Source organism: Symphalangus syndactylus, chromosome 9, assembly GCF_028878055.3.
Source record: "Symphalangus syndactylus isolate Jambi chromosome 9, NHGRI_mSymSyn1-v2.1_pri, whole genome shotgun sequence".
Lineage (NCBI taxonomy): Eukaryota > Metazoa > Chordata > Mammalia > Primates > Hylobatidae > Symphalangus > Symphalangus syndactylus.
Window position 1 is genome coordinate 74,427,782 of NC_072431.2, and position 19,878 is coordinate 74,447,659.

The window sequence follows — 19,878 nt, forward strand, 5'->3', positions numbered from 1 at the left end:
TTATTATAGCACTGTTGCTAATGGCCCAGTAAAAACAACCAACACATGCCTATTAGTTTGGTTTTAGTTAAATGAATTTTGCCACATCCATATAGTGGAATTCCTCACAGCTGTTATAGATAGATCTAGATATATTGAAAGCCATTTTTTCTTAAAAAAATTATAGAATGTATACATGGTATCATCCCATCTGTGAAGAGACATATGCTTGTATGTGCATTAAAAAATTGTAGGATATGCAAGAAACTTAACAGTGGAGTGTGAAAAGTGGGTGATTGGGAGAGGGGGAATTCCACTTTTCATTTATCTTTCTGAACCTTTTGAATCGTTTTTTTTTTTTTTACAATGAGCATGTATTCCTTTTTTTTTTTTTTCTTCCAAGATGGAGTCTCACTCTGTTGCCAGGCTGGAGTGCAGTGGCGCAATCTCGGCTTACTGCAACATCTGCCTCCCGAGTTCAAGCGATTCTTCTGCCTCAGCCTCCCAAGTAGCTGGGACTACAGGCATGCACCACCACGCCCAGCTAATTTTTGTGTTTTTAGTAGAGATGGGCTTTTACCATGCTGGCCAGGATGGTCTCAATTTCTTGACCTCATGATCTGCCCACCTCGGCCTCCCAAAGTGCTGGGATTACAGGTGTGAGCCACTGCGCCTGGCCCACATGTATTACTTTTATAATTAAAAATTCACAACTCAATGTCAAGTGTGAACCTTGTGTTGACCCTGATTTGAGCAAACAATAAGATATTTTTGAGACATTTAGATTATGAATTTCACATTTGATGATAGAGTTACTATTAATTTTGTGAGGTGTGATATTGGCAATGTGGTTAAATGACTTCAGAGAAAAAGGAAGGTATAGTTAAGTAAGTATGGCAACAAATAATAACTTGGGTCTAGGTGATGTGTATGGGTTTCATTATACTGTCCTCTTTACTGTTGTATTTGAAAACATTCATGACAAAAAAAACGTTTTAATCAGTTAAACCATGAAGAACTGTTAAAGAAGTGAGCTTCCAAAAAGTGTTTATAACAACAGTACTGAAACACACAAATTCACTAACTAGTAAGCATGTGTATTAGTCAAGGTTCTCTAGATGGACAGGATATATATATATATATATATATATATATATATAGTGTATATATGTGTATATATATATAAAATGTATATATATATAAAAATATGTGTGTGTATATATATATATATATATGTATATAAAGGGGAGTTTATTAAGTATTTGGAGTTTATTAAGTATTAACTTACATGATCACAAGGTCCCACAGTAGGCTGTCTGCAAGCTGAGGAGCAAGGAGAGCCTGTCCGAGTTCCAAAACTGAAGAACTTGAAGTCTGATGTTCGAAGGCAGGAAGCATCCAGCACAGGACAAAGATGTAGGCTGGGAGGCTAGGCCAGTCTCTCCTTTTCACGTTTTACTGCCTGCTTTATATTTGCTGGGAGCTGATTAGATCGTGTCCACCAGAATAAGGGTGGATCTTTCCCAGCCCAGACTCATATGTTAATCTCTTTTGGCAGCACCCTCACAAACACACCCAGGATCAAACTTTGTATCCTTCAATCCAATCAAACTGACACTCAGTATTAACCATCATCACAGCATTCATCACTGGGATTGTAATTGTGTTAGAAAACTGCAGAAAGGCTTCCTAGGAGGGCATTTGGACAAGACTGCTTTAAGGTAATTCCTCCACTCCCCAACTAATTTAAAAAATAACTAAGTACATATTATATTGCAAATTATCAAAATACCATTACTTGCTTTCATGGCATAAAGAAAAAACAGACAATACTACTTATATTTATTCTCATACGCTATTTAAACAAGGCTCAGAAATTTTAGATTTATCAGAATCACATCTTAACAGGGTAATTTAAAAGTGAATGTGCCTGATTAACTAAAAATGGATTAAAGACCTAAATGTAAGAGCTAAAACCATTTAACTCTTAGAAGAAAACAGGGGAAAAGCTTCATGACATTGGATTTGGCAATGATTTTTTGGATATGATAGCAAGAGTACGGACCACAGAAGTAAAAATAAATTCGACTATATAAAAATTAAAAGCTTCCATGCATCAAGGGCCATAATCAACAGAGTGAAAAGGCAACCTAAGGAATGGGAGAAAATATTTACCTATCATTTCTGATAAGGGTTAATATCTAGAATATATAAAGAGTTCCTACAACTCAACAACAAAAACCAAACAACCTGATTCAAAAAGGGGCATATTCGCTGTTTGTATATTTTCTTTAAAAAATGTCTATTCAAGTCCATGAAGAGATGCCCAACATCTTTCCCCTAATCATTAGGGAAAAGCAAATCAAAACCACAATGAGATAACACCTCACACCCATTAGGATGGCTACTATTAAAAAAAAAAAAGAAAAACTAGAAAATAACAAGTGTTGGCAAAGATGTAGAGAAATTGGAATCCTTATGAACTGTGGGTGGAATGTAATATGGCATACCCTCTATGGCAGTTCTTCAAAAATTTAAAAATAGAGGCCAGGTGTGGTAGCTCACACCTGTAATCCCAACACTTTGGAAGGCTGAGGAAGGTGGATCATCTGAGGAGTTCGAGACCAGCCTGGCCAACATGGCAAAACCCTGTCTCTACTAAGTAAACTACAAAAATTAGCCAGGCGTGGTGGTGGGCACCTGTAATCCCATCTACTTGGGAGGCTGAGGCAGGAGAATTGCTTGAACCTAGGAGGCATAGTTCGCAGTGGGCTGAGATCGTGCCACCGCACTCCAGCCTGGGCAACAGAATGAGACTCCATCTCAATCAGTCAATCAATAGAATTACCATATGATCCAGCAATCCCATTTCTGAGTGTATACCCAAAAGAATTGAAAGCAGGGTCCTCAAGAGGTATTTGTACACACATGTTCATAGCAGCATTACTCAAATCAACCCAAGTGTCACATTGATGGATGAATAAACAAAATGTGGTATATACAACTGAATATTCAGCTTTAAAAAGGAACTTCTGACACGTTACAACAATGGATAATCTCGAGAACATTATACTAAGTGAAAAAAGCCAGTCACAAATACTGTGATTCCACTTACACGAATCCTTAATCAAATTCAGAGAGAGTGAGTACAATGGTGGTTGTCAGGGGATGTGGGGAGGAATGGGGAGTTGTTTAATGGTTAAGTCAGTTTTGCAAGATGAAAAAATTCTGGAGATTGGTTGCAAAACAAAATGACTACATAATACTTAACCATAAACACTTTAAAAAGATTAAGATAGTGTATTTTGTTACATATATTTTACTATAATTTTTAAGTAGGTGAATGTGCTTAACTTTACAGGGTGATAAGTACATTGCTTTTGACTCGAAGCTAGAAATCTCACGGCAACCTCCACCTTCTGGGTTCAAGCAATTCTCGTGCCTCAGCCTCCTGCGTAGCTAGGACTACAGGCGCCTGCCACCATGCCTGGCTAATTTTTTGTATTTTTTAGTAAGATGGGGTTTTGCCATATTGCCCAGGCTGGTCTCGAACTCCTGAGCTCGGGCAATCTGCCTGCCTCAGCCTCCCAAAGTGCTAAGACTACAGGCCTGAGCCATTGTGCTGGGTCTCAAATTACATACCTTCTTAATAAATGAGGAAGATTTATCAATTTTGGATCAAAGCCATAACAAGAGCTATTTAGTGAATGCCTTCTAAATGCTGTGCACTTCACAAATACAATAGTACCTTTAATCCTCACAAGGCAGGTATTTCTATTTTAGCTATTTTTTTTTTTTTTTTAAGAGATGGGGTCTCCCTGTACTGCCCAGGCTGGAGTGCAGTGGCTATTCACAGGTGTGATCATAGCATACTTCAGACTTAAACTCTTTGGCTCAAGTGATCCTCCTGCCTTGGCCCCTGAGTAGCTGTGACTGTAGGTGCACACCACTGTGCCCAGCTTTTCTATTTTATAAATAGGAAAACTTAGGGTCAGAAAGATTTTGGGCTTTTGTTAGGGGAGAAGTGGCAGAGCCAGAATTTAAACCCAAGTGTGTGTGGTTCCAAAGCTCATGTTCATTCCCCAATACCACAGGCCTTGCCAGACATGCTTATGTTGGGACCATTTGATTGTGGTATTTCTTTAGCCTTAGTCTGCTAAAGTTCTAAAACTAAAAACGGTAGGGGGAATAAAGAGACATCGCCTTTAGTCATTCTAGATCTATGTAGCAGGTATTATTCATTACCTGTAGCAGATAAAAGGCAACCCTTATTATTACTGATGTCATTCTACATAGATTTTAAACATTTGAATGCAATCCCTTTATCATGGAAATATTTAATTATATCATATATTCTTAATTTTAGTTAAAATCATGTCCGGCATGATGCCTTTAGCAGCTTCTTAACATCCATGAAAAGGTCCTTTTCCATAGTCTGAAAATAAGTAGTATGTACTAAGTTTACATTTTTCAATATGTAGATATTAAAAAAAAAGGCTTGATTTTATAAAAAGGTGCTAATGTTTAATTCATTATGAGACCTCCATATGTGAGATTCTTTCTCTATTCTAATATTTTCTAAATGCTTACTCATAGCAGGTACTGTGCTAAATGCTTTATATGTATTGGCTCAGAAACTCCTCCATATTATCTACGAGGTGGTACTATTTCTGCTCCTACTTTACAGATGAGGCATAAAAAAGTTAATTAATTTGCTAAAGGTTTCACAGCTGATAAGTGGCTGAGCAAGGTTTTAAAGTCTGATTTGAGTTTGTGGTCTGGTGGGCCCTGTGGCTCAGTGGACAGGAACCTGGGCTTTTTCCTGTTAGACGAGACATAGCTTTTAGCATAAGAAGGATTCCCCCAAACTGATGACAAGTACAACTTGAATGCATACACAAATAACATTTATTAACCTAGGCTGTACAATATATTGATTTAGTCAAATAAAAAATACCTTACACAAAAACTGAAGTAAAATCTGTAAGATGCCATTCAGACTGAATTTTATATTCTGAATAAGACAAGGGACTTCCACTTACTTAAAGCAAAATGGCTCCAATTCCATCTATCTAATCTAATCTATCTATCTATCTATCTATCTATCTATCTATGAGACAAGTCTCGCTCTGTCACCCAGGCTGGAGTGCGGTGGTACAATCTCGGCTCACTGCAACCTCTGCCTCCCAGGTTCAAGTGATGCTCCTGTCTCAGACTACTGAGGAGCTGGGATTACAGGCACGCACCACCACACCTGGCTAATTTTTGTATTTTTAGTAGAGATGGGGTTTCACCATGTTGGCCAGGCTGGTCTTGAGCTCCTGACCTCAAGTGATCCACCCACCTCGGCCTCCCAAAGTGCTGGGATTACAGGTGTGAGCCACTGCACGCAGCCTCCAATTCCATTTTGTAGGAGAGCACATAAGGCTATACCAATCAGGCACTGTGGCTGGTCTAATGCTCACACCAGGGGCCAGCCCACTGCCCAGACTTAGCCTCCGGGTAGGCTGCTTTGCTATTTAAAGGCAACAGTCTTAGGATCCTTGTTATAAAAGTTTAAACAAAATCCCAAAGCCATCAAGTCTTCCTGGAGGTGGCAATGTACTATTGGTTTGGAATGCATACCAGTCTGGAAGCTGAAATCACTCTGCTGTAGCCTTTTGAGCACTGGCAGCATTTTCCAAAATTTTTCTTTTCCATTCTTCATAATCCTGTGTCAGATCTTCATCTTTCTGTGGTTTATGTGGCATCTCCTCTACCTTCTCCATTTCTAACAGAAAATTATCAAAAGGAATTTCAAAATTATTATGCTTAGAAATGAAATTAAAAAAAGGTAAACTTGTTTAAATTGTCTAAAATAGAAAAGATACTGAAATAACGTGGAGAAACAGCAGTTATCACTTTTTTTTGAGGTGGGGTTTTGTAATGTTGCTGAGGCCACACTCAAACTCTGAGGTTCAAGTGATCCTCCCACCTCCACCTCCTGAGTAGCTGGGACTATAGGCTCACACTACCACACCTAGCTTAGCTATCACTTTTTTCTCTCCTTTACACTCCAAGCATTCCAAGACATCTAATAATAGCTAACGTCTATCGAGCACTTAACTGGTGCCTGATAGGCACTGAACCAAGTACTTTAAATAGCACTATTTCATTTAACCCCTACTACACTCCATAATAGGTGATAATATTAATCACATTTTATAGGTCAGGAAATTGAGGCTCACAGAAATTATAGACTTTCTTAGAATCCCATAGCCAGTGGCTGGGCATAGTGGCTCATGCCTTTAATCCCAGCACTTTGGGAGGCAAAGGGGGCAGGTCACTTGAGCCCAGGAGTTCAAGACCAGCCTGGGTAACATAGTGAGATCCCATCTCTATCAAAAATACAAAAATTAGCCAGGTGTGGTAGCACATGCCTGTAGTCCCAGCTACACGCGAGGCTGAGGTGGGAGGATGGTTTGAGCTCAGGAGGCGGAGGCTGCAGTGAGCCGAGACCGTGCCACTGCACTCTAGCATGGGTGAGAGAACCAGGCCATGTCTCAAAAAAAGAGAAACCAAAAACCAAAAAACAAACAAACAAAAAAACCAAAAAATCACATAGCCAGTAGGTGGTATTAAAACAATAATGCAGCCATTTGCCTGAGATTGTCTTTGTAGCTAAAGCTCTTATAAGCAAACTGGAACTTAACTTGGAAACATTTCTTTGTGGGGGGAAAAGAACCTCCGAAAGACAAAAATAATCCCCAGCCAACCACAAACAGCCAACCAGCTGACTGGTTATACAACTAGGGACTTCCCATCAGACCATGCCCAGGTAGGACAAATACCTAGCTGTAGCTGCCCAGGCTGGTTTCTCCTGGGCTCAAGCAATCCTCCCGCCTCAGCCTCCCAAAGTGCTGGAATTACAGGAATAAGCCACAGTGCCAGACCAGCCATATTCTTAATTACCCAATAACGATGTTACTTCCATTACTGATTGCTTGGAAAACTGGTTTTATCAAATGATTCACAGTCAGAATTTACTTAAAACTGGACTTCCTGTCAGGCAAGCTGCTAGAGCAGCACTGGGCTGTTCACTGCATAAAATGTCAATGTCAGTACCGTGTTAGTAAAACTTACCCTTTGCTGGGGCTTCAACCACTATCTTCTTTCTCTTCCGTGGTGGAGTAGCTAAATCTCCAGGTTCTCCTTTAAGAAGTGTTATCAAGGTTAATTTTTCTCCTGTCCTCAATTTCAGTATTTGGGCATGTTTTGGATCACAAATAAAATTAGACACCTTAACTGATCAAATATGAGGAGGAGAAGACAAATGATCTTAGACTTCTCTTTTTGGCCTCTCGTCAGACTTGAGAATCATTTCTATCCTGGCTTATGTATCTACAGGCTGGTATTTAACATGGGAACATGTTAATAGAGAATCTATTTTCCAGGCACAGATGCATGGAATCATAGGTTAGAAACATCAATAAAAACATATCTGGTCCACACGTAATACGGAATTTAGGAAGCAGCCAGTTTACGTATTTGAAAATATTTGACTTTTACAAGCAAAAATACTACATTTTCAAATGACACATTCTTGAACTACAGAATACTTACTGTCGACCTGCTGTCCAATCTTCTCTAGTTGTTTACACAGTCGATCAAATATAGCTTTTTTTACACCGGATGTGGCTACCATTTTGTTTTTATCCACTTTCAGCTTTAGAATCCTACAAAACAATTTCATAACTTGCTTTTCTCAAGACCTGTACAGTTTTCTTCTCTGGGCAACCAAGTAATCAACTTATTTTCTTTTTGACCACGCTTTAAGAGCCTCTGTCTAGTTTTTTTCCTTCATTCCAAACATGTTATTATCTATGCTAAGTTGTCGTTTATTGGACTGAGAGTTAAAATGCACATGGGATCTGTTTTATAACAAAAGGGGCACATAAAAGACATTTGCTGTAGTGCTTCATGACTTTTAGAACTCTTTAGTAAATCTCAGATTAATTTAATGAATGACAATCATAGGACTTTTTAATGTTCCGCTCATTTTAACTCACAGGATATTACAGGAATGTAACAACCCCACCCCACCCTGAAAATAAACTCTCCTAATAAGAACTCCACAGCAACCACTAATTACAAACACAAAATAAACTTTTTCTTCAGGATAATAGACCTGTCAAGATCTTTTCTTACTCAGCGTAATATGGTTTCAAAAGTAGGGTTGACTATTCTGTTTTCTACAATAACAGCTACACTCCCTCCGTATATGCACATACTTTTGTTGAATTGAAGAGATGTTTTCCACAAATGCCAATTAATACTCCTAGGTATGTACCTAATAGAGCCAAGCATACCAAAATTAGTGGGTAGGTAGTGAGAAATCCATTCTTTAAGGGCCAACTACATTTTGTTTTCTAAGGAGTCTTCTGGCAAGATAAAAATAAGATAACTTTAAACAAAGATATCAACAATTACTAATATTTCCAAGGTAACATTTCAGTATACACATAGATAACCCACAATTTTAAGATTCAGATGTGAGAATTTATCACTAAAATATGTTATAAATTCCTTGAAGAACAGTTGTAGCCAATGCTTTTTTTTTTAGAGACAGTGTTGCTGTGTTGCCTAGGCTGCAGTGTAGTAGCATGACCATAGCTCACTATAACCAACAACTTCTAGGCTCCAGTGAGCCTTCAGCTTCAGCCTCCCGAGTAGCTGAGAAGCCAGGACCGGAGGCACGCGCTGACACCCAGCTAATTTTTTTTTTTTTTCTTAAGAGATTGGGGCCTCACTATGTTGTCTAGGCTAGTCTTGAACTCCTTGCTTCAAGCAGTCCTCCTGCCTCCGCCTCTCAGTGTTGGGATTACAGGCGGGAGCCACCACGCCTGGCCCAGCCAGTACTTTTTTAAAAATATGAGCAGAAAATCACACATGAAGATTGTTTTAATGACAGATATCATCTCTTATAAAAGGCAGACTGAAATCAGAATTCCCAGCATATGTATACAGCTGCTATTTGGCTAGTGAAATTCCGGCAACACTAGTTCCAAGTTGTTAGCTACATTATGGGATAAACTGGGAATATGGTCACTTGGCCAATATTCCTAATATTATTTCTAGGGGAAAATATGCTCTGAATTGATATCAACTAAATTAGAAGTATTCCTTGGGGATGAAAAACCCACTTGGTAACTTTTCTGAATGTTTAATGAAATACTTACTTGCATGCTGAAAGCAGTGCAGCAGAAGTGAAAAGTGGCCTGGATAAGTCAAGATCTACTTGCTGTGTCTGGGGAAGACTGGACTCATAGCTAAAGGAGAAGTTATTGCAGAATTATCTGTTAGAAAATATTATTTGAAAAGAGACTGAAAGTGTAAACCAGAACTTACAAGCTTTTAAAATGGATATGTGTGCTGTCACTTAACATGAGTTATTTTTTTTAAAGACTGAAAATTAACCAGAATAGGACAATGGATAATTTGTATCTATCAGTATACATTTTCTGGTCCCCGCCGCCCCAAGACAGAGTCTTGCTCTGTCATCCAGGCTGGAGTGCAGTGATGCAATCTCGGCTTACTGCAACTTCCACCTCCTGGGTTCAAGCAATTCTCCTGCCACAGCCTCCTGAGTAGCTGGGATTACAGGTGCATGACACCATGCCCAGCTAATTTTTGTATTTGTAGTAGAAATGGGGTTTCATCATATTGGCCAGGCTGGTCTTGAGTCACTTGACCCCAAAGCCCAGTCACTTGAGCCCTGACCACATGATCCACCCGACTTGGCCTCCCAAAGTGCTGGGATTACAGGCATGAGCCACCACGCCTGGCCTATTGGTATACATTTTCAATTAAGGTTCTTTATGCCCCATACCTTTTTAGTATCTTTGAAGCCATGTTCACTGCTTCTGTACAGCTAAACTGTACAGCTAGGTCTCTTATTCCAATATTTGAATTCAGGCCCAGTAAACACTCAAAAGATTTAAGACAGCTCTGATATGTCTCCTTGTTCAAACCAGAAAGTTTAATTAAATAAGCCTGTGAAAGGAAAAGCACATACACAAATCACAAAAACCTTAAGTTCTATATATTAGTACCCTTAAACACTTGTTTAATGAGCAGTATAACTTTTCAAAATTAATTTTGTGGCAAGTCACTCTACCAAAAGGTTTAGCTTCATTTAGTCAAAAAACTGGTAATCATGTCAGGCTGAGGAAGTACTGCTTTCAAAGAGTTCAAACTATACAAACGCAGGCAGTCATGCATATGCACAGATGATTTAAAATTGTAACACAATATTAATATAGTCAAAACAGGCAGTAAAATACCACAGGAAACACATATATGGTTACTTGTGTTTATACAAAGGTGCTAACGTGTAATTTATTGGGAAAAGGAAGAAGTAGTGGGAGTGGAGTAGGGGGTGGGGTGTGTGTGTGTGTGCGTGCGTGTGTGTGTGTGTGTGTATAGAGGAGAGAAAGAGGAAAAGGAAACTAGGAAAAGAAACAGGAGGATCCACTGTGGGAAACCAGCTCTGTCTGGGAGACTTGAGGAAAGTTTCAATGTAACAATAAGGCAGGGTCATGTAAGACAAATAGGAGTTTACCAGAAGAGCACTGTAGGAAAAAACAAGGTATTGCATTTTCAAAGCCACAAATCATTGAGGTGCAGAGTCTGTTAAGTGAATACTGTAGCATGAGGCCAGGATTCAAGAGAGGCTGGAGAGTTTGATGGTCATCAACAAAGCTTTGTTTTAATATTACCATTTAATGAGTGTATCGTTATGACACAGGTACTGTGTTAACGGTGTTCTGTACATTTAATCCTCATAATAATCCAGCGAAATTGGATATTTTATCTTCACTTTATGGATGAGGACACTGGAGGCTAACAGAGGTAGCTAGTGTGGAGATTTGATCTTAACACGCAATTCCTCCTGACCCCAAAGCTTGTTCTCTCAAACACTGTGACATTGGAAGAAAAGCATAGGGGTTTGGAAATACGTGCTTTAAAAGGAGGATAATGCTAGCAGCAATGTGGAAGATGGCCTCTAGCCGAGAAAGAGGTGGTCAGGGAAAACAGTGAAGAGTAAAGAAAACATGGCAAAAAATTTTTTTCCAATGCAAAATGATTCTACAGGATTTCCAGAATAACATACAAGAATAGCCAGGACAATTCTGAAACAAGAGTTTTTACTAGGGTTTAGTTCAACCAAAAGTTAAAAGAGCTTCAGTGTTGCACTGGATTATTCAGACATTCGGTGGGACCTACTTACCCTGTCCAAGGGGCACTTCATCCAGGAAGCTGCAAGGTCCAGGCACATGACTGCACTGCTGGTCTCTGTGGTGCGTGCTGAGAGGCCGACACACTTCACCCGGGATAGGCGCAAGTACTCCTCTGCTTTCCTGGTTAAAAGGGCAGTGTGTTCGCTACAGCTTATTCAGAAGTTTGCTCAACACGTTGGTAAACAATGAATACAGCCTGGTGAGCTTCACACTAAGCCTAACTCCTGTCGCACGTTTATCTGGGGCTGGGAATGAAGGTCATATCCTCTGGGGAGAGGAAGACAGAACCAGCACTGACTCCAAACATCACTGTGCTCAAATGCTTTCAGGCAAAAGGAAGTTAAATTTTGACAAAAAAAAATAACCCTTCTTTCCTCCTTCCATTACTGGAATAAGCATGAACTATCACAGACACAGGCAGGTTAGACCAGGGTTCCTCCTTTCCTCCTATTTCCTTTAAATCAGTAGTTCTTAAACTTGATTGTAGGCGAAAATCACCTTGGGGACTTGTGAAAACAAATTACTGGGTCCCAGGCCGAGTTACTGATCAGTAGGCTTGAGATGGGACCCAAGAATTTGTATTTCTAACAAGTGACAAGATGATATGGCTGTTGCTGGTCCAGGAACCACATTTTGAGAACCACTGTTCTAAAAGACTACCGAGTCCTGCAGGTGTGTCTTCAAATCTTTTAAGTGCTCTTTTCCTTGCCTTCCCTCGCCTGACTGCTCCACGTTTTAGCTACAATGGATTTATTTCGAACCCCGGATCCTGCTTCCCATCTCAAGGCTATTACAAGAGCTGTCGTCCCTGCCTGGGCTGCTCTTGCCGTATCTCTCCTCGCCTAACACCTGCCATCAATCCGGCCTCAGCGGGAACGGCGCCTGCTTTTCCGAGTTTGTTTGTTTGTTTTGTTAAAGGCAGCCGCTAGGCCGCGCTCCACCCGAAGCCCAGTGGCTCTGGCGCATGGCCCGGTTAAGGTCTACACAGTCCTCGCCCTTACAGACAGCGGGGTCTGCGCCTCGTGGTCGGGTTCACGGCTATAAACACGACTGCAGTAGGCGTTGGCGGAATGAGCAGAAAGTTCTCCCTGGCTCGTTTTTCTACCATCGTGTGCCACCCACGGACGGGGCTGGCTGTTCCCAGAGACGTGTGCCATCGCCGTTTGCCATCGCCCTTCTTGCCATCTCATTCAAGCCCACGGCCGGGAAGTTTTTCTTGAAGTAGGCCCTAAACCCCGCCCGGCCCTAGCGCTCCCCGTCACTCCTGCGCCGCCCGTCGCCTGGGAAGGGCGCGGGCCTCACCTGAGGGCCCAGGGCCGCGAGGCGGAAGCCCAGCCCTGGTCTTGCGCGGCCGAACTCACCTCAGCATGTCGGGCTCGGCGAGGCCCAGGCGCGGGGCCAGGCGCCTGATCAGCTCCGACCCCATGACTACCGCACTAAAGCGAACAACTGCGGCGAATGCCGCGGGGCAACGAAACCCGCGCGCAGAGGCTGCACCAGCCAGTGAGAGACAGGCCCCACCCCCGGCGCATCTGGATTGGTTAGGACAGGACGTTGAGACCTTCCCACAAGCCAAACAGGGTCTTCCTTTTGCGCATGCGCATCACTAGCGCACTCGCCAACACAGATATGGTGGACGTGGACTTGTCGGCTCCCACTCCTTCCATTCCTTCTTGACAAACTCATCACACCCTGCCTTTCCCTCCTGTTGTCTCCTGCCTGCCTCCGGGCGATCCCCACTGCCCTGCACCGCTCCGCCCACTCTCGCACGCGGTGGTGAGATTGGCTGGCGCCCAAGTCCGTCCATCTAGCGTTAAGTGGCCAGGGCCAATAAGCACGCGAGACTTGGGTTCCTAGAAGTAGGCCAATCAATGAGCCGCCTGTGCGCCCCGGGGGCGGGGCTAGAGAGGGCGGGGCTTGGAGGTGCCGCAGCGTCACTTGACCACGGGAGACTCCGCGCGGGGTGGGTGCTGCTTGCTGCAGGCTCTGAGGAGTCGCCATGGTGAGTGCTGAGGAGGCAGTGGCACCCGGGTCGACCCTCCTTGTAGCCCCTGCTCTCTCCCACCGCCCCGGACCCCAGCGAGTGGAGAAGGGGCCCCACAGACCGTTCGGGACTAAGGCCAGCCCGATTTGGCCTGCGGGATAGGGGACAGGAGGAGGAAGGCCGCGGGCAGGCTGATCCGGGCCGGGGTGGGCGGCGGCTCCTGGCTGCGGCCGTTGCTGAGAGACGGGGCGGCCTCTCTGTGGGGGTGACTTGGCATGTAGGCTTTGGGGTCCACGAAGACCTGCGGCCTCCTCTAAGTGGAATCGGCCACCTGCCCACCACGAGGGGACCCGTAGTCCTAGGTCTGAGCGTCTGGCCCCCGGGGCGCGTGGGGGCCCTGAGACTGGGAGGTGGCGCCGGGACCCGCCCAGATGTTGCGTTTTTACCTTTGTGCCTAGTTGTGCTCGGCCGTCCCCGCGCCCTCCTGGAGGGGCGGCAGTGGTTCCTCGGCCTTTCCTGGCCTCATACCCGTCTTCGGCTGCAGTGTTTGTCAGCGAGTTCTGGGGACCTGCTTACATGAATTTCCTCAGGCTGTTTTCTAATCCTGACGGTCGCAAAGGAGACTGATTGTTTACTTTAGCATTTGTGCATTGGGCGCACCTTGGCTCTTTTGTCTCTCCATTGATGAAATCCAAGTATTTGACTTGCTGGAAGCAGTCCTTCTCCTTAGGGCCCCTCTGTGACGGCAGCAAATCGTGGTGTGGCTGTTGGCCGGTAGACTTGAACTTCCTCAAAATGTGAATCTTTGTGTCTGGTTCCCACAAAGGCAAGTTGTCACTTGCATTTTGTTAGCGTTGGACATAGCCTGCACTGTGTAAATAAATTTTTTGAGTATATACTGTATGTCCGCTTTAATTATCTTATTCACTCTGTGTAGATAGGCTTCTGTAAATCTGTAAGCCTGGAAACAGATTTCACTTTAAATGTCTTAATGCCAGAAAGGATTAAATGTTTTACAAATACTATTTACATATAACATGTTGCCGTACAAGGTGATTTTTGCCTGTTTCTCAGAATTTTTATAATTGGGAATTGATACAAGACCGGCGCAAAATTTAACTTTAGGATTTGTGTGTTTCCCAGCGTTTATGGATTGACATTTATATTGTTTTGTAATGGAAAACACTTAATTGAGGATGTATTACACACTCCGATTCTTTGTTGGGTGAACCAGTTGGGAGCAATCTGCCAGACACACAGTCTTGTCCTCATGAATTTTATTGGGAAAGGAAACTTGAGTATTCGTTCTTTCACAGTCACTGTCTATAATTTAGGCAGGTCGCTTAGTCTTCTTGGTGTCGCACTTTTGCATCCGAAAGCAAGTGTTGGCCCTTTTGGCCCTTCCCAGCCCTAGAACTCCAGAATCCACTTCAATTCATCAAACATCTTGTGTGTCTTCAGTGTCACGGACTGTGGCACCGGATACCAATGTCGAACTTAAGAGGCTACTGGGGGAGACACGCTTGTAGAACTTAACTGTAATACAGTATGTGGATTGCTTTACTAACATTGTCAGCTCAGTGCTTTGGGGTCATGGAGGGATAGTTTTGCCTGGGGATTTTGGGAAGGACTACAGGAAGTAACTTGAACTGAGACTATAAAGAGGGTGGAAAGAAATTCTCCAGGTGGAAAGAAAAGGTATTGCTAATAGATGAAGCCAGAACGTTCAGTGTGCTCCATCAGAGGATTCTTGGGGATATGTATTGGAAATGAAGTTAGAGCCGTTTGGTGTTCAAATTATACTTTGAAGTTGTCATGCCCTCATCATCCTTATTTCTCTCTACTTCAGTTGTCAATGTATGCCATGTCATCATTTTTAAAATAGTTCTTTCATTAACGTGATATTCTGTACCTTTGTTTGAAGAAATGAGTGTTACATTTGGTTTACATTGTATTGTCAGATTACATCTACAGCATATGAGCAGGGGGATTGAACCACAATAGGTTTCTAACATAAGTGGAGATAATTATTTTTATCTAAACTGAATAATAATTGTAGCACTTATTAAGTGCTTATTACTAAGTAGTAGGCACGTTTTGAGCTTTGGTTTCATTTGTTGGTTTCATTTGTTCTTCATAACAGTGATGTACTCTCATCTCTGTTTCATAGAAGAGGAAACAAAAGCACATTGTTTGAGTGGAGTGTAGTTTTCCGAGTGATCAGTTCATGATGACCTTTGCTTTGCTCTGCTCCTTAGAACTGTAGACTTGAGAGGGCTGTTTGTGGGTCTCAAGCTAAAGTGGGCCTAATCACAAATGTTAATTTGATCCCCATTCTGTTGGGTTTCCATTTTCTTCTGATCCATGTAGCTGTGAAGTACGGTCATTTACAAATGGAAAACCACTTTCATGATTGAGGAAACACTGGTTAATTGGCTTGTGTTTAATGATAGCGTGCTCGTATTATAACTGTTAAGGCTGTATGTGACACTTCGTAGGAAGGCATCAAGAATAGCCCTTAGAATAGCTGTTGCTAGCATAACTACACTGTTTTATGAGTAATATATAAAAATAGATTGCTTTACTATAGCTTTATGTCTTCACTTGTAGCTTACTTTGTAATAAGTCATATCTGTAATCTTCAACATTTTGTATTTACATTTCTATTTTAAGCTCAGTTGAGACAAAATAGAAGAATTTTCCTAAAATTGTATTCTTTTGTTTATACATCTCTAAATCTTTCTAGTCATTCTATACAAATGTTTTTGGAACTGATTGTAACCTCTTTATACCCACAGTTTCGTTTGCTATATAATAAAAATTATCATACACAACAGCCAAAAGGTGGAAACAACCCATATGTCCATGGATAAACAAAATGTAGTGTTTGTGTATATATATAGATATATAATGAAATACTTCGTTTTTAGAAGGAGGGAAATTCTGACACATACTGCAACATGGATGAACATTGAAGATATTATGGTCAGTGAAATAAGCGAGACATAAAAGTAAAAATATTGTATGATTTCACTTATATGAAGTATGTAGAGTAGTCAAACTCAGAGAAAAGCAGGTAGAATTGCCTGGGGGGTCAGAATGGAAGTTTAATGGCTATAGTTTCTATTTGCATTTGTAAAGATAAAAAGTTTTAGAGATAGATGGTGGTAACTGTATTAATGTGAATGTACTTAATGCTACTGAACTGTACATTTAAATGTTAAAATGGTAAATTTTAGGTACATTTTACCACAACAAGAGGTTGTTTTTTAATTAAAATATCCAGATGTATCATAAAGAATAATAAAAAAAATTCAGATGTATCACTGTTTATCTCTAAATGGATCAGTTGAACTTAATGAAATCCATTGATTCAAATTATTATTAAATCTATTGCGTCCAGAGGTAAGGAGCCAAAAAATTCCAAATGATGGCCTGGTTTCACTAAAGTTCAGAGATATGAACAGTAAATTTCATTAAGTCAGAATCTTTAAATGCTGGTGTCATCGTTGCCTCTGAAACCAGCATTTTATGGTAATAGTTCCACTGGGATTCATGTTCCCTTTAAGTGAAGTTTAAAAGATATCTAACTTTTTCTTTGAAATTTGTTTGTGCTTCTGAGGAAGAGTGCTTGCAGCAGAGCTCAGTTTACTAGAGTTTTTCATAGGGAAAAAAAGGGAGATGCATGGCATTGTTCATTATTCAGTTAATATTTTTCTCTTTCCGAAGTTAGAACAAGAGAAAGTTTTCAATTTTTATAAGCTATGCTAGTTCACAAGTGGGTTTTATGTTACTCAAGTTTCTTTGTTAATTTCAAAATGAAATGTTGTTTTGCTTTTCTTAGATAATGAGACAGACCAGATTTTACTTGCAGGTTGATGTGTAAGTCTTTGCCTTCCACCTCTTCAACTCATTGTGTGAGAGGCATTTTGTCTTTAGTCATTGTTTTAAAAAATAAAAGTGAAATGACATAACAAAAAATTAACCATTTTAAAGTGAACAATTTAGTGGCATTTAGTATGCTCACAATACTGTACAATCACCACCTTTGGTTTCAAAACATTTTCCCTACCTCTAAAAGAAAGCTAGTGCCCATTAAGTGATTATTACCCTCAGCCTCCCTCCTGGTAATAATCAGTCTACTTTCTGTTCCTATACAGAATATTTCATATTAGAGGAATCATACAATATGTGGCTTTTTATGTCTATCTTCTTTCATTTAGCATGATGTTTTCTAGTTTCATTTATGTAGCAATATTTCATTCCTTTTTATGGTTGAATAATATTCTGTAATTGTATGTATATACCACAATTTGTTTATTCATCAATTATTCAGTCATTTTTTTGTTAAATATCTAAACATTCTAAAACCAGTGTATTCATTTATTCAGTGAACATTTGTGGAGCACATTATGTATGAAGCAGTGTGTTGGATCCCAAGGATGTAAAAATGACCATCATTTATAATAATGTGATGCATGCTTTGGTGGAGATATAAACAGTGTTTATATGACTTGAAGAAGTGGTTAATTCTTTTTGGCATGGAGATTGAATTCATTTTGCAAGCAGATTTTTGTTGATGGCAAAGAGTAGAGTGTCTAGATATATTTTGTCCACTGTAGCTGTAGATCAGTATATTTGAAATGGTATAAGCTATTTGAGGACAGTGCTCTTTATTGTTTTCTACTGTAAGTCACTAACAATTTTGGCTATTTTATTTCTAGGCTGTTTAGTCTTTTGTTATATATTGCCAAGGAGGGGCTGGTCAGTGTTCTCGTAAACTAGTTCCTTAGTCTGTCTAAGAATAGACTGAAATGCAGATGATAAGTAGTCTAGAGGAAAAGAGAGGCTTTAGAGATTGGTTTCGGCCACACCTATCACAAGATTTCGATTGGTCAGATGGCTATGTCTGGGTTGGATTCAGAGTGTGTTAGCAGAACACAGCCATGAACTGCCACTGCAAGTTTCTTCGAGGCCAGCCTACTTTCTGAGAGAGAGGCAATTCTTTGTACACATACTGTTCTCCTTTGTCAGTCTTATTCTGTTAACTTCAGCGATTGGGCAGGACTCTGTGTGCAGCAGCTGTTAATAATTGGTAAATGGGCCGGGTGCAGTGGCTCACGCCTATAATCCCAGCACTTTGGGAGGTCGAGGCAGGCGGATCACAAGGTCAGGAGATGGAGACCATCCTGACTAACACGGTGAAACCCCGTCTGTACTAAAAATACAAAAAAAATTAGCCGGGCGTGGTGGTGGGTGCCTGTAGTCCCAGCTACTTAGGAGGCTGAGGCAGGAGAATGGCTTGAACCCGGGAGGCGGAGCTTGCTGTGAGCCGAGATGGCGCCACTGCACTCCAGCCTGGGCGACAGAGCTAGACTCCGTCTCAAAAAAAAAAAAAATTTGGTAAATGGGTTTGAGGTGTAGAGCTGGTTTGAGTGTGCTTGAGACATCAGTGGAATTTTTTATTTTTCAGCCTACAACACAGCAGTCCCCTCAGGATGAGCAGGAAAAGCTCTTGGATGAAGCCATACAGGCTGTGAAGGTCCAGTCATTCCAAATGAAGAGATGCCTGGTAAGAATGGAGATGTGGGAGGCACATTTGCAGTTCGTGTGTTCCTAAGGAAGCATGTGCAGTGTCTTCTAGAGTCAGGTGTTTCTGGTAAATCTAATCTTCACCGTCTACCAGCATCTATCTTCAGTCTCATCTCCCTCAAGCACTTTGTGGAGCAATTTCAACAAAGAGCCCTGTTTACTCACATGTATATTTATGGTTTGGGATTGTCTGTCTTCCCTCCTAGAATACAAGCTCATAAGAACAAGAGACTCTTCCTTTTATTTATACATTACTGTATTATTACCACACCGGTGTCTGACCAGAATTACTAGCCTCCTTGGTTCTACACCTCAGACCTGAGGAATACTTAACATATAATAGGTACTCAGTAAATATGTGTTGAATGAATGGATTTAAATGCTTTGCATTTGAATTATTCAGCTTTTTTTTCTAAATATCTTGAAAACTTTAATTTCTTTGCTGAATAGATTTATTTATTGTAGAAGCTAGCTTAAAAATTATACTTAACACTTATTTATATATTTTTATATTCTAAAAGATAAAGTAAGAGATAATCTGTGTAGATACTGTTGATTCTGTGGATTAAAATGTAAGGAATTGAGCCAAATTGGTTAGTACTTTACTGTGATGAAGATGATGCTATCTTGCCTTTGTAAAATGTCTTACTATGCTTTCTAAAGCATAGTAATATGCTCTTGTATCTTTTATTGGTTTCATTCCTAACAAATTGGGAATGAAAAATAAATGTCTTGGAATGGAGAAGATGGGTTTGCTATTGCCTGCTTCTTTCTCTTCCTGTGTATGGGTAGTGTTTCCTCTATCTCAAGGAATTGCTTGCATTTCTGAGTTAAGTGGAACATATGGGCATTGTGAGGGCTTGAAGAATGCAAGAGGAAAGCAAACTTAAATGCATAGTCATTTCAGACAGCTCTGAAGAGTCTTTAACCCATGACAAAGCCATGTCAGGATAGTATCTTCCTTCACCTGAATCAGTATGCCAGTTCTCTTGATTGCAGGTAAAATGTGATGAATGGAGCTAGTTTCCTAGTCTCTATAGATTG

General features: G+C 40.9%; 1 protein-coding gene and 1 pseudogene across 1 annotated transcript; one reads left to right on the plus strand and one right to left on the minus strand.

Moving 5' to 3' along the window:
- Positions 1–19,878, plus strand: part of LOC129489888 (vacuolar protein sorting-associated protein 35-like) — a 74,062-nt pseudogene that overhangs the window by 25,162 nt on the left and 29,022 nt on the right.
- LOC129489900 (origin recognition complex subunit 6) lies at positions 4,870–13,080 on the minus strand. Its single transcript, XM_055293096.2, has 7 exons — positions 12,620–13,080; positions 11,249–11,378; positions 9,848–10,011; positions 9,198–9,287; positions 7,582–7,694; positions 7,102–7,170; positions 4,870–5,749 (listed from the first exon to the last, which is right to left on the minus strand). The coding sequence occupies exons 1-7, from the start codon at positions 12,682–12,684 to the stop codon at positions 5,622–5,624; spliced, it is 759 nt and encodes a 252-aa protein (XP_055149071.1). The 5' UTR covers positions 12,685–13,080; the 3' UTR covers positions 4,870–5,621.